The 12911-nt window shown below is 36.8% G+C and overlaps 1 protein-coding gene across 1 annotated transcript in view; it reads right to left on the bottom strand.

Moving 5' to 3' along the window:
- LOC126419139 (X-linked retinitis pigmentosa GTPase regulator-like) overlaps positions 1 to 12911 on the bottom strand; it is a 358411-nt gene that overhangs the window by 316553 nt on the left and 28947 nt on the right. The window contains exon 5 of the mRNA XM_050086247.1: positions 10471 to 10629. Within this exon, the coding sequence (XP_049942204.1) occupies positions 10471 to 10629 (159 nt within the window). The remainder of the gene's footprint in view (positions 1 to 10470; positions 10630 to 12911) is intronic.

Raw genomic sequence — 12911 nt, 5'->3', positions numbered from 1 at the left:
GGAATAAAACTGTACAACAAACTGCCTAACATGACTAAACAGATTGCCAAAACAAATTGAAAAGGATTTTAGGAAGTACCTGTTAAGCAACACATCGAGTACAATGAAGGGTTACTTGATAACACAGAGTAGGGATTGGTTAAAACCAATACCTGAAGCAAATAATAATAAAATGCCTCCGTCGTATCACAACATACATTTTTCCTCCCTTGGGAAACATGATAAGTTTACTAAAAGTGAATAACTATGTTTCACTCCAACAGTGTATTAATTCTGTAAATATTAGCAGTTCCAGTTAACAGTAATGTATTCACACATTTTGGCTCTCTTGACAAAATGATCAGAGAAGTGAGTATTATATTCAAATATTTTACGTTTTTTATGTTATACTTTCTGACTTGTTCCCCACCCACAAAAATCATCTCATTTATGGGTCTATGGAACCAAAACTAAATCTAATCTAATCTTTACACCAAAGCTCTGCAACAGATAAAGCTAACATTTTACCCCACTTCTGACTTCAACATCTGACTCATTATGGAAGGACACTGACTCATTCTTCAGGCAAGCAGATGGGAAGTTGCAGTAAACAAAAAGGAAACCAAATGTCATCATTGTGGTCCTCATATCACCAGACGTACCTGTACTGATTGAAACTGAGAAATAAATGAGCAATGTACTACACTATGAGAACATTTTTCTGAAGTACATCGTCTGGCTTCCTGCATCATGCAATAATGTACATATAGTGAAGGTGGCGATCAGTGTTGATAAATGAATTAACAGTGCACAACTAGCTTTTAACACTGCTTAATGTCTTTACTGCAATCATGAGAAAACAAAACAGAATTTTATACCAGGGATAAACTGAACAAGGTTACACTATTTTGAATAGACTGGCCTTTTATTCCGGAGAAAAGAAACTCTAATCTGCATCTGGCCATCCTGATTAAGATTTCCCGTGGTTTTCTTAAGTTACTTCAGATAAATCCCAGGACTTCCTACTGTAAGGGCACAACAGACTATCTTCTCTATCCTTATCAAAATAGACCTACAAGTTAGTAATTTCCTGTATATATCTTTTTTTTTCTCCTTAAGCTATATAACCATGACATGTTTAACATCCTCCTAAAATTTACATATGGATGACTAAAACTACTACTACTACTACTACTACTACTACTACTAGGTCCAACATAATACACCACACTCCATTTGATATCCTCCAATGGGCTTTGGTAATTTAGATATTGTTTTAATGGTGTGTTTATTTGCAGTAGTACTGTTTTGTTAAAGCATTAATCCATACTGGACATGTGTACAGTAAGATATGTAATATTCCTCCTTTGTAAACAGTCTTGGCGCGAAGTTCCCAACCTGGGTTATTTTGATATATTGATCAATTTTGTAAATCTGTGCATAACATGTAATATATGGTCGTTGAATGTGAACTTATGGTAAATCATTTTGACAAGGTATTTTAACCCTTTGGAGCCTGAATTATTTTTTACTAATAAAAAAAATTCTTTCAAGTTATATTGTCTTTTTGTTACAGTATACAAGAATTTCAAAGATACTTCTGAAAATTAAATTTTGGTGTATAATTTCTGAGATTAATCCATTTGGGTTCATTGGAACACTGGTGTGGCAGGTAAAAGCAAAGAATAAACATTTTGCCTTTTGACAATTCAAGTTTTATTTTAATCTAAAGTGTGTGTATTTTACAAAATACACATAAAATTTTAGAAATTTGAATTTTCGTATTACAGTAAAATGTTTCTGGAACTAATACATGGTAACATCAAATTTATATTACACGAAAATCCTTAAAACAGTTCTTGTCCTTGTTGAGACAAACTGACCTCGCATTTTGTGCACTTCATTCTAGAAAACTTTTTATGCACAATTTGCATCTTGCTTTGTCAGAGAGGTGTTCTAGTCAAAGGCCTTTAGCACAATAATGTACATCAACAAACAGACTATGTGCTGCTTGTATTCTCCTCCTCTTTGTTGAGTTTGGATTCAGTGAATTGCTTGGACTCCCTGTCTTTTCTGGTTATGCTGACGAAATCATGTAGTGGTCTGTATTTCACATTATTCTGACCACAATGGCTTTAATAAAAGTGCTGTGCATTGGTACATGTCATCTTGACTAGATGAAATATTATTCTGAGATAGTTCTGTAGAGTTGGATTAGCATACCATGTATTAAGACACCCCCCCCCCCCCCAAAAAAAAAAAAAAATTACTCGTATTATGGTAAGCTGAAGGATCTTACATCTTCAATGAGCTCCTAATGTTGTTATGAAGAAATGAGATTTACTCCCTTATAGTCAAACCATTTTAGCTCCATGATGATGTCATTTGTCTCTACTCCGTAACCACAAGATCCTTGACCAAGTTGTTTCAAAGAACCACCTGTCTGCAAAGAGCACCCCATCAGCCAATTCACTCTCAGGGTTCCCCATATATACCGTATTCGTATTTAGTCAAATCTAAGCCGCACTCGAATCTAAGCCGGACCTGAAAAATGAGACTCAAAATAAAGGAAAATAAATTTTCCCGAATCTAAGCCACACCTGAAATTTGAGACTCGAAATTCAAGGGAGAGAAAAGTTTTAGGCCGCATCTCCAAATCGAAACAAAGTTGGTCCATTGTAATATGAGACACAATTTAGGTCGAATGAATATGATACAGCTACAGTAGTTTGGTTCGAGTCGTAACCTTAGCAGTTAAGCTTTACCAGGTAGCCATTGCTATGCATCAGGCGCTCCATCCGTATTTATACGGATACCCTTCCTTTTTCATGTGCTTCGTCTGGTTTGAATTGATTGCTTGTTTTTCTTTGATCTGATAAGCGCCGTTTCTTTGTTATAGGTGTTTACGTCACTCTAAGCTGAAAATGCATTACTGTACTGTGTCATGCATTGTTTGTCGCATTCTGATAGTGCGCGTTTACGGCCTGTCGCCACTCGCGGCATGGCTTGCTTTTGTGCGCACTATCGCAGCTTACAATTTAAAAAAAGAGAGAGAGAGAGAGAGAGAGAGAGAGAGAGAGGAATCGTCTCATTAGCGAAACAATGGCAAGAGACTGCTATTTGTTGTTACTTACACTGCTGCTTTCTTTGATAATGATCGACAAGAACCAAATAATACACTGCGTATGATAGAAGATGTTCTAAATGAGAGTTTAGCGAAAATTTTTCTCCGTTTGAAAATATTTGCAGGCGCCTCTTTAGTACATTACATTCTGTACAGAAATTAGAATCATCTTAGCTTTAAAAATCTAGTCAATTGCTGTGCTTCATTTCTGACTGTATCACTATTAGGCATAAGAATAATACGAATATAAACATGACATGATATGCATATTCTTCCGCGTTTGCTGTTGTCTCACTCTAGTTTCGTAGTTTATTAGGCAGACAGGATTTAAATGAGATAGCAGCAAACACGAAACAATACATGGCAAAATGTTTATATTCGTATTATTCTTATGGTGAAGAGAATACTGCATGTGATTCACAATTCATAGAAGTTCCTATTAGCAACCATCTCTTCTCACAGGGTGGAAAAAATTCAGAACGTAGAGTTGTCCATATTGACAAACATCCCAAACAGTCTTGCCAGTCGGATTTTAGTAGTACATTGAAATGCTGCTACATTTGAAGATGAACAATAAGGAATTTGTATTTACTTCGTTTGATAATGTATGAAAATGCAGTGGTCGAAACTCGAGGTGGAGAAAAAAAGCTCGTCTTCCACCGTTTTTTTTAATTTACTTACTGATTCAGAGGATTTGCTGCCAGTATTTATCTGTGTGCCTACAAAGCATGCCTGTGTAGTGCTACATATATTCAACGGCAGAAATTAGTTGTGGCGGCACCCACCAACATTTTTCAGAACTTCCGCTTGCTTTGCACTCGATTCTAAGCCGCAGGCGGTTTTTTTTATTACAAAAACCGGAAAAAAAGTGCGGCTTAGATTCGAGTAAATACGGTAGATTCTCAACTTTTAGCAGCCAGATCATAGAAAGCATAGCAATTGTCAACAAATAATTTGCGGTTCTGGTGTTTCAGCAAGTTATCTACATGCCCCATGATGATATTACCACTCATATATAAAGGGCCATCTTTCACTATTGCCCCTACAACCACGTAAATTTTGAAATCGTACACAAATCCACTTACTCCAACCCATTCAAATACTTTTGCTCCACATCGATGTGATTTTGTCTTTATCTATTGCAGCACAGATGTGTGACTTGAGTGGAATCATCATCTCATCTCCTGAATTGTACTCCTCTGGTTCAATTCTCAGATTATTATTTCTAATGGAATCCACAAGGTTAACTCTGAACAATTTTTCATAGCTTTGTGTTCTCAAGGAATCATATTATTATGCCTTATAAATAAATAAGTCATGTTACAAAATCAATCACATTACGTAGTTCCTTCTACAGGGTCATAACAGGTAGAAGCAGCCCCATACATCCTACTCTTTGGCACTGGAACAACTCCAGCTAAAATTTCAATTTCAAAGTACTGTGACATTTCAATTGTTGACGGACTTCCCTGTTTTTTAGAACATAGATTTTTTTTTATCTACTAGGTTCTGAATGCTCCTGCAACCCATCATTTTTCTAAGTAATTCAATGGGCTTAAGTCCTCATTTGGAGGATCAGAAAATATGGAATTATAGGGGTGTTTCGTCTAATTCTTCTTCCTCCTCCTCTGCATCATCATCATCATAAACACTTTCTCAGGCAGCTGCTTTCAAAATAGGTTCCTCCTCATCAACTATGGTGTCAGCATCTTCAAAATAAGAGATGTAATACCTTCTTCAGATTGTATACAATTTATCATCATATTTGTTACTGTTAACACATGTAAAATGTTTAATGTGGATAGCAGGAGCTAAATAATGTGCTAAACATCTGTGTAAGCAATAGTAAACAAAACCATAATACTTTAAAATACGCACATGACAAAGCTTACCGATTCCAAATTGGATCACAGTTTTCTAATGATGAAAATTCTAATTTAGGGAATACATTTAAAATGTAATATATGCACATTATTCTCTGCTTCTGTAAACAACAGAAACTGATAAAAGAAAGTGTGTCTATGTATAATACATACCTGCTTTTAGGAAAAAATTTCCACCATCCTGTTCAAGAATGCAGGAGAAGGCACATCGGACCAGGAGAAGGCTACATCGTATTTGGTGGGTAGTCACATAGAAGGCGTCAATGAGTCGGGGCATTGGCAATCACCCATTCTTATGCCAGTTCATAAGAACAGTATCAAACAAGAACAGGATCATCAGGAGAATAGAAAAATTGTGTAATAGTAACAGCAACATTAAGTGGATTACAAAAATCAAGGAAGATATGGATGAGTTACAGATTACACTGGAAGACCTAAGAAGCGAAAGCCGGCTAGTGTGGCCCTGCGGTTCTGGGCGCTTCAGTCTGGAACCGCGTGACCGCTACAGTCGCAGGTTCAAATCCTGTCTCAGGCACGGATGTGTGTGATGTCCTTAGGTTAGTTAGGTTTAAGTAGTTCTAAGTTCTAGGGGACTAATGACCACAGATGTTAAGTCCCATAGTGCTCAGAGCCATTTGAACCATTTAAGAAGCGAAACAGACAAAATCAGGAAACTCGCAGACAAACAAACCAGACTGCAAATGAGAATCAACAAACAGACAATAAGAAGGGTGATTTCCAATGAAGAAAGAAGGATGAGATCCGAGAGAATGAAGTAGTACTGGACTGACAGGAAACTGAAAAATTATTTGTATGAAGTTGGCTAGGGTGGTCCAACAAAGGCCATAAAATGTAAATAATAATAATATATCTAAAAACAAAGATGATGTGACTTACCAAACGAAAGCGCTGGCACGTCGATAGACACACAAACAAACACAAACATACACACAAAATTCCAGCTTTCGCAACAAACTGTTACCTCATCAGGAAAGAGGGAAGGAGAGGGAAAGACGAAAGGATTTGGGTTTTAAGGGAGAGGGTAAGGAGTCATTCCAATCCCGGGAGTGGAAAGACTTACCTTAGGGGGAAAAAAGGATGGGTATACACTCGCGCACACACACACATATCCATCAACACATACGTATATGTGTTGATGGATGTGTGTGTGTGTGTGTGTGTGTGTGTGTGTGTGTGTGTGTGTGCGCGCGAGTGTATACCCGTTCTTTTTTCCCCCTAAGGTACGTCTTTCCGCTCCCGGGATTGGAATGACTCCTTACCGTCTCCCTTAAAACCCAAATCCTTTCATCTTTCCCTCTCCTTCCCTCTTTCCTGATGAGGCAACAGTTTGTTGCGAAAGCTTGAATTTTGTGTGTATGTTTGTGTTTGTTTGTGTGTCTATCGACGTGCCAGCGCTTTCGTTTGGTAAGGCACATCATCTTTGTTTTTAGATATATTTTTCCCATATGGAATGTTTCCCTCTATTAATTCAAATAATAATAATAATAATAATAATAATAATAATACATACATACATACATACATACATACCTGATATCATTTTATAAAGTTCCAAGTGCAGATCGAAACAGGACAGGAACACCATGTGCATGCAGCCAAACAAAAGAAGGCCAAGACCTAATAGTCGACAGATATTGATGAATGAAACACTGCAATCCGTAAGATTCCATCTGAGAACAATCACTGAGTAATACAGGCTGAGTCATAAATTCTCTCAGCTGCAGAGATGTTGCTTCTGTCATCAGTATCACCAAGAGTCAGTAAAGTAGACTGATTGTATTCATACTGATTTGTAAGGAGCCAAATGCAGAGCAATTTACACTGCCCAGACAGTCGTCAACTGGCAGGAAATGAGATCATAACCACATAATGGGTAATTTAAGAGATCAAAAACTTATATTAATCCTGTACAACTTCCATAAAGAAAGACAGTAATAAACACACGGCTACATCTATACTCTGAAAGCCACCTTGTTATCTGTTGTTAAGGGTACATATGGTGCCATTATCTTGGCACTACCTTACACCCCCTCCCCAAGCAATGATTGTCAGTAACACTTCATATGAGCTCTAAATATACCAATTTTCTCATTGTTATTCATTTCGAGAGACAAATATGGGAGGAAGTACAATTTTGCCTTACTCTTCCTGGAATTTGAAAAGTTAACTTATTCATGAGGCACAACTGGAATTTGAACAGTGAACTACTTCATGGTGCACACTACCTCTCTTGTAGTGTTTACCACTGGAGTTTGTTGAGGATGATCAAATGCACAGGTCTTTTCTACAATTTGTCTTAGATGGTAATTACAATTTAGGTCACTCCATATGGTTAATGCAAGATATTTCTCATATTACCATGATTTGTTGCTAATAGTGTAACTTGTCTGTAGTGGATTACTTCATCTTTTTTTCACACAATACATTACGTCTGTTTACATTCAGGTTCAATTGTCAGTTCCTCCATCAGCCATCTGAGTCACGACATCTACAGAAAATTCTCCCGAAACCCACAGAAATAAATCTGTTCCTAAGCATAAAATTTTTGATAATAGGTTTGTAATTATCACTGTTCCTGAAAAAGTGATTTGACCTCAAGGTAAAACATATCCTATACATGCAGTTGCTATAACTAAAAATTTGGATAATTGTTCCAATTATTTATGTATGTATGTATGTATGTATGTATGTATAGCTATGAACCATAGTAAATCCCTCATCCTGCATGTGAATAAATACAAATTAAAAAAAAAAGTAGATACTCAGTTTTCATGTAAGGTTTGGATGATTCAACCACTATTTACTTTTTGCGAAATGTGAACTACACTTCCACTTCTAAACACTATTTCAATATCTGAGACGTAATGCTGAGCTAAAAATAATCCAGTTACTCATTATTAGGCATAGCCCTAATAATGATCCAAAATTTCATCAAAATGAAATATTTTTGGGTGCAGGTAAGTTAGCTAACATATCGTTAATAATTTTTTGATTATCAGGTTTCTTTATCATCATGGTTTATTTGTTATTATTATTAATATTATTATTATTATTATTAGAGTGTATTTTATTTAATGCAGTTCTTGCAACAAACAAATAAAACTAATATACCACCAAGAAATGTTAAAAATAAAAGATACGATAATGTAAACCTTTCTATTACTAAACCAGTAATAAATAAATTATAAAATTATTAAATAAATGAACAAAATTAGGTGTGGCCTTGCGGTTCTAGGCGCTTCAGTTTGGAACAGCGTGACCGCTACGGTCGCAGGTTCGAATCCTGCCTCGGGCATGGATGTGTGTGATGTCCTTAGGTTAGTTAGGTTTATGTAGTTCTAAGTTCTAGGGGACTGATGACCTCAGATGTTGGGTCCCATAGTGCTCAGAGCCATTTGAACCATTTAGCCAAACAAAATTAAATGATGAAAAACCCATGAAGGAGTAACAACAATATTATTAAAAAGATACGACTGCTTCTCACCATATAGTGGAGATTTTACACACACACACACACACACACACACACACACACACACACACACACACACCTGCTGTCTCTGGCTGCTGAGGCCAACATCTCCACAACTTAGTGAGTAGCAATCTATCCTTTCACAATATTGAAATAAAATAAATATTTATTACATTTGGTAGTGCTACAATTATTATTTTAATCATTTCACAGGTTAGTTTTACCAAAATATAAGTTTTGGGGACCAAGGATAAGAATATTTTCCTACCCCTGAAATTTAAAATGTGGGTCTAGTCTTTTTTCTGGTTTACAAGGCTAACACGTTTATATTTCTATTTTTATGGTCCATTTGGATGATGTTTACATTTTTTCTTTGACACGTAAACACTTGTAAGTAGTTTTGCTGAGACTGGAATGTACTGTCTCTTCTTTACTGTATTTACATTATTTATAAATTGAGTTTGATTATGATAATCCTCCTCCTCATATTTTTTCAGTGTCTGAAAGAGCTTTCTCTCTTTCTATAATTCATTCTCATGGTAAAAATTTCTTCCATTCTTTCTTATATTTATGTTAAAATATTTATTTATTATTTTCTTGGTCCTCTTTATTTATTAAACAATTCTTGATGTTTCTGTTTAGTTTCCTGTTTATGATTTGTGTTTATCCTTACACAGATTTAAATATAATTAGATATTATTTTGGTACCGATAATTTTTCCTTCTAGTGTTTGGATTTATTCTTTACGATTATTGTTATAGGTTCAGTTTATTTATATGCTTATCTTTCTATTTTTTATGGTTTTAATTTTATGATCATGTTTTATTAATGTGATAGATTGAGTTTATTGTCTTCAGATTACCTTTATATCTGCCGATTTTGTCCCACTAAGAATGAGGAGCTGAGTTCTATCTGCAAAGAAAACCTGAATTCAGTCACAAATCTAGACTGATACATGGTAAGCTTGTATATTTTTCACTAATCAACAGTGCAGAACTGAATTGAATGTCTTTGGTAAATTAAGAACACTTGATACAACTGGGCATTATTGCCTACTGCTCTTTATAATATTAATATGATAAGAAGAAGAAGAATGTAAGATCTTAAATTACAGTAATGGGTAGAAATTGGGGACAATGACTTCTGTGGCTGGCTGAAGAAGCATCCCATCATCTCCCGGAATGATTTGCCAAAACTGTCAGTAGGTGGAGCAGCTAACAGTGCTCATTAACAACACACCACTGATGTGAGTGACAAATGACACACACATCACCTGGCAGAGAACAGGAGGGAAACCTCCATTAACACAGAAATCCCTAACAACTACCACTCATTCTTTTGAAGCCACAGGGACTAACTTTTCTAAATGACAGGTGAGGACATGGTCTCTATGTAAACGCAATCACTGCCTCGTGTTCTCCAAAAAAAAAAATATCCATATCTTTGAAATTTGTGAATATAAATGACAACAGATCATGCGATAAGACTCTCATGACTTTGAACACCCAGGAAATAAACGTTGGGTATGTAAGCTGACATTGCATCATAATGTGACCCCATATGAAGTAAGCTGTGTAAAGTGTCACGCAAGTCCTGACAATGAGCAACCATCTTGACAGCGAAAGTAGATGCATTCCACTTTTTCAGGAGGTTATAAATATGAGACTACTTGATGTCTTATCTTTCACGTTACTTACCACATACCCACTGTAGTGGAGTAGATTCTTACCCCGATAGGAAACCATGACAGAATCTGAACACACTTTTCATATTTTATTTACAACAATTGAGAATTAATTTTTAAGCACCACAAACACTTTTCCCCTGATAAATTATTTGTTTTAGGACCTTCATTTGTAAGTTATCCTCATACTACTAGTCAGTTAAAAAGGTCTGTAGTTACTTAGAGGAAACATATTTATTTGAATGGAATCAAACGTGACCCAACAGGAACATTTTCAATAAACTGATCACATGTACTCTGGACTCACCTGACAGTGCCACAGAATGGCCACTGCCTGCTGACAGCTGGCAGACACGTCCTGCAGTCCACGAAGTGAGTGGTTGTGGCACTAAGGCATCGCCTGTGTAGTCTCCGAGCCCAAGCTGGCCATCACTGTTGGCACCCCAGGACAACAGGAAACCGCTATCTGGACAGCACAAAATTTAGTTTAAACTCATGAAACTGGGTGCAATTTTTTCCCTTTAAGTAAGGAGATATGTATCTCCCCTTAATGACAGTTATTAATTCAATGAATAATAGACACACTGAGTCATCAACAGGCCCATACAAATGCTGAAAACTTCGGTAGTTTTGGACAAATACTTTTCATCCAAAGTCCGCCCCGATAGCTGAGTGGTCAGCGCGGTGGTCTGTCATGCCAAGGGGCCCGGGTTCGATTCCCAGCTGGGTCGGAGATTTTCTCCGCTCAGGGACTGGGTGTTGTGTTGTCCTCATTATCATTTCATAACCATCATCAGTGGAAGGCAATGGGAAACCACCACTGGAATCACTTCCCTAGATGCTCATGAGGCTTCCCCATGACAAGACCTGCCGTAAGGCAGAACACAAAGTTTTTTTCCTTCTTTTTTTGTTTTTCTTTTCTTTTTTTCATCCGAAAGCTAGCAAAGGCTTCAATCTGGTTTATGGGCCTGTTGACTATTATTTGGTGAGTTGTTACCTTTACTCCTAAATTACTCACATTCTGCCAAATGTTTCACGCTAGTTATGAAGTCAAAGTCACATAAATTATGCAAGAAACTATTTCTGATCTCACAACTGTGGTACAATGCTAGTGCAGGTGCATGCACACACACACACACACACACACACACACACACACACACACACACACACACACACACAGAGAGAGAGAGAGAGAGAGAGAGAGTTAGTTTTAAATTCACTTGCACAGTGCTTACTTGTTGCAATTTTGCCTTGAAAATGACAATACCTGTCAAAATATTAGATATTGTTGATGACAGCTGGAGCCCCATAAGTTATATGAACACAACTGAGCTTCTTGCAGTACCAAAATTTTATTGATCTTGCCCCTTCTATTTTTTTAAGTAGTCATAAAAGCTGAACTAAGCACATTATGAGGTCAGAAATTAATAAAACCAGTTCTCAACATGTATATAAAATAGGGAATAGGAAAAGAAAAGGAAGGGATGGGTGGGAATTCTTGACTTCCAGCCACACAGGGAGTTGTTTCAATGCAACAGCAAAAGATTCAATCTTTTGCCAGACTGGGACTCAAACCCACATTTACTGCTTCTTATGAGCAGTCACCTTAACCGCTTTCGCCATCGAGACATGGGTCCTGGCTGACTCAAATTTCTAACCTATTACTTGCTGCAATGCATTGCCCCTCATCCATTTATCCCCTACTTGCAAGTTACCAATTCCCATAATAGTTTGGATGATATTAGTGCATCTGCACTGAAACAAATGTCAAGGAGCCATCGCACTCTTACAGGAAAAAAGGCACTTAATGGATGATGAACACTGCATTGCAGCATGTGATAAGATGAAAATTTTACGTGGAGCTAGCTAACAAAGAAGTTGTTACCTGTAAAGACACTTTACACATAGTGAATGACAAAGTCAAGCAGTTGGCTAACAAATTCTCTCAGTTGGCAGGGAAAAAAAAAAAAAAAAAAAAAAAAAAAAAAAAAAAAAAAAAAAAAAAAAAAAAAAAAAAAGGTGGAACAAAAGTTAAAAGAACAAATACAGACTGGTTAGCAGAGAAAGATAAAATGATTGAAAACAAAATCAAAATGAGTTACAGGACACTGTTAAGGGCCCCATTCTTAACATATTAGCAGCACTAGGTACCTCGGGAGATGCTGTTTTCACAGAATTAGGTATCATCATCAGAAGAGTATTTATGACAGACTTGCCTGCTGGGAAAGAACAGATTACTCAGAAAATACAAAGTTTGGAGCAATTATTTCAAAACAAAGACAGAGAAACATATCACAGCTACCCACACTCTGTGTTTTCACTCACTCAGTGATATAAGCAATGATGGCCCTGAGCAGCAAAACACAACATCAAAACAGAGTATATTCACCACCCAGAACACAACAAATTCCAGTAAATGACTCCAATTCATTAGTGCAGTTAATGAAAGATGAAAGCCTATTGAAACACAGGAATTTTCAGTTATTTAATCCCGAAAAGAGAAACCTACACCAGATCATTTTTCTCCGATCATTTTTCGGAATTTTTCCGCAAAGATCGCCTGACAGGCAAAAGATACAGTTTGTAATTGGACATATTGTGGTGTCACCGCCAGACACCACACTTGCTAGGTGGTACTTTTAAATCGGCCGTGGTCCATTAGTACATGTCGGACCCGCGTGTCGCCACTGTGTGATCGCAGACCGAGCGCCACCACAAGGCAGGTCTCGAGATACGGAATAGCAC

This window comes from Schistocerca serialis, chromosome 9, assembly GCF_023864345.2.
Source record: "Schistocerca serialis cubense isolate TAMUIC-IGC-003099 chromosome 9, iqSchSeri2.2, whole genome shotgun sequence".
Classification (NCBI taxonomy): domain Eukaryota; kingdom Metazoa; phylum Arthropoda; class Insecta; order Orthoptera; family Acrididae; genus Schistocerca; species Schistocerca serialis.
Note: the sequence above shows the minus strand (reverse complement) of the source record. Positions and strands in the feature narration are given on the sequence as shown.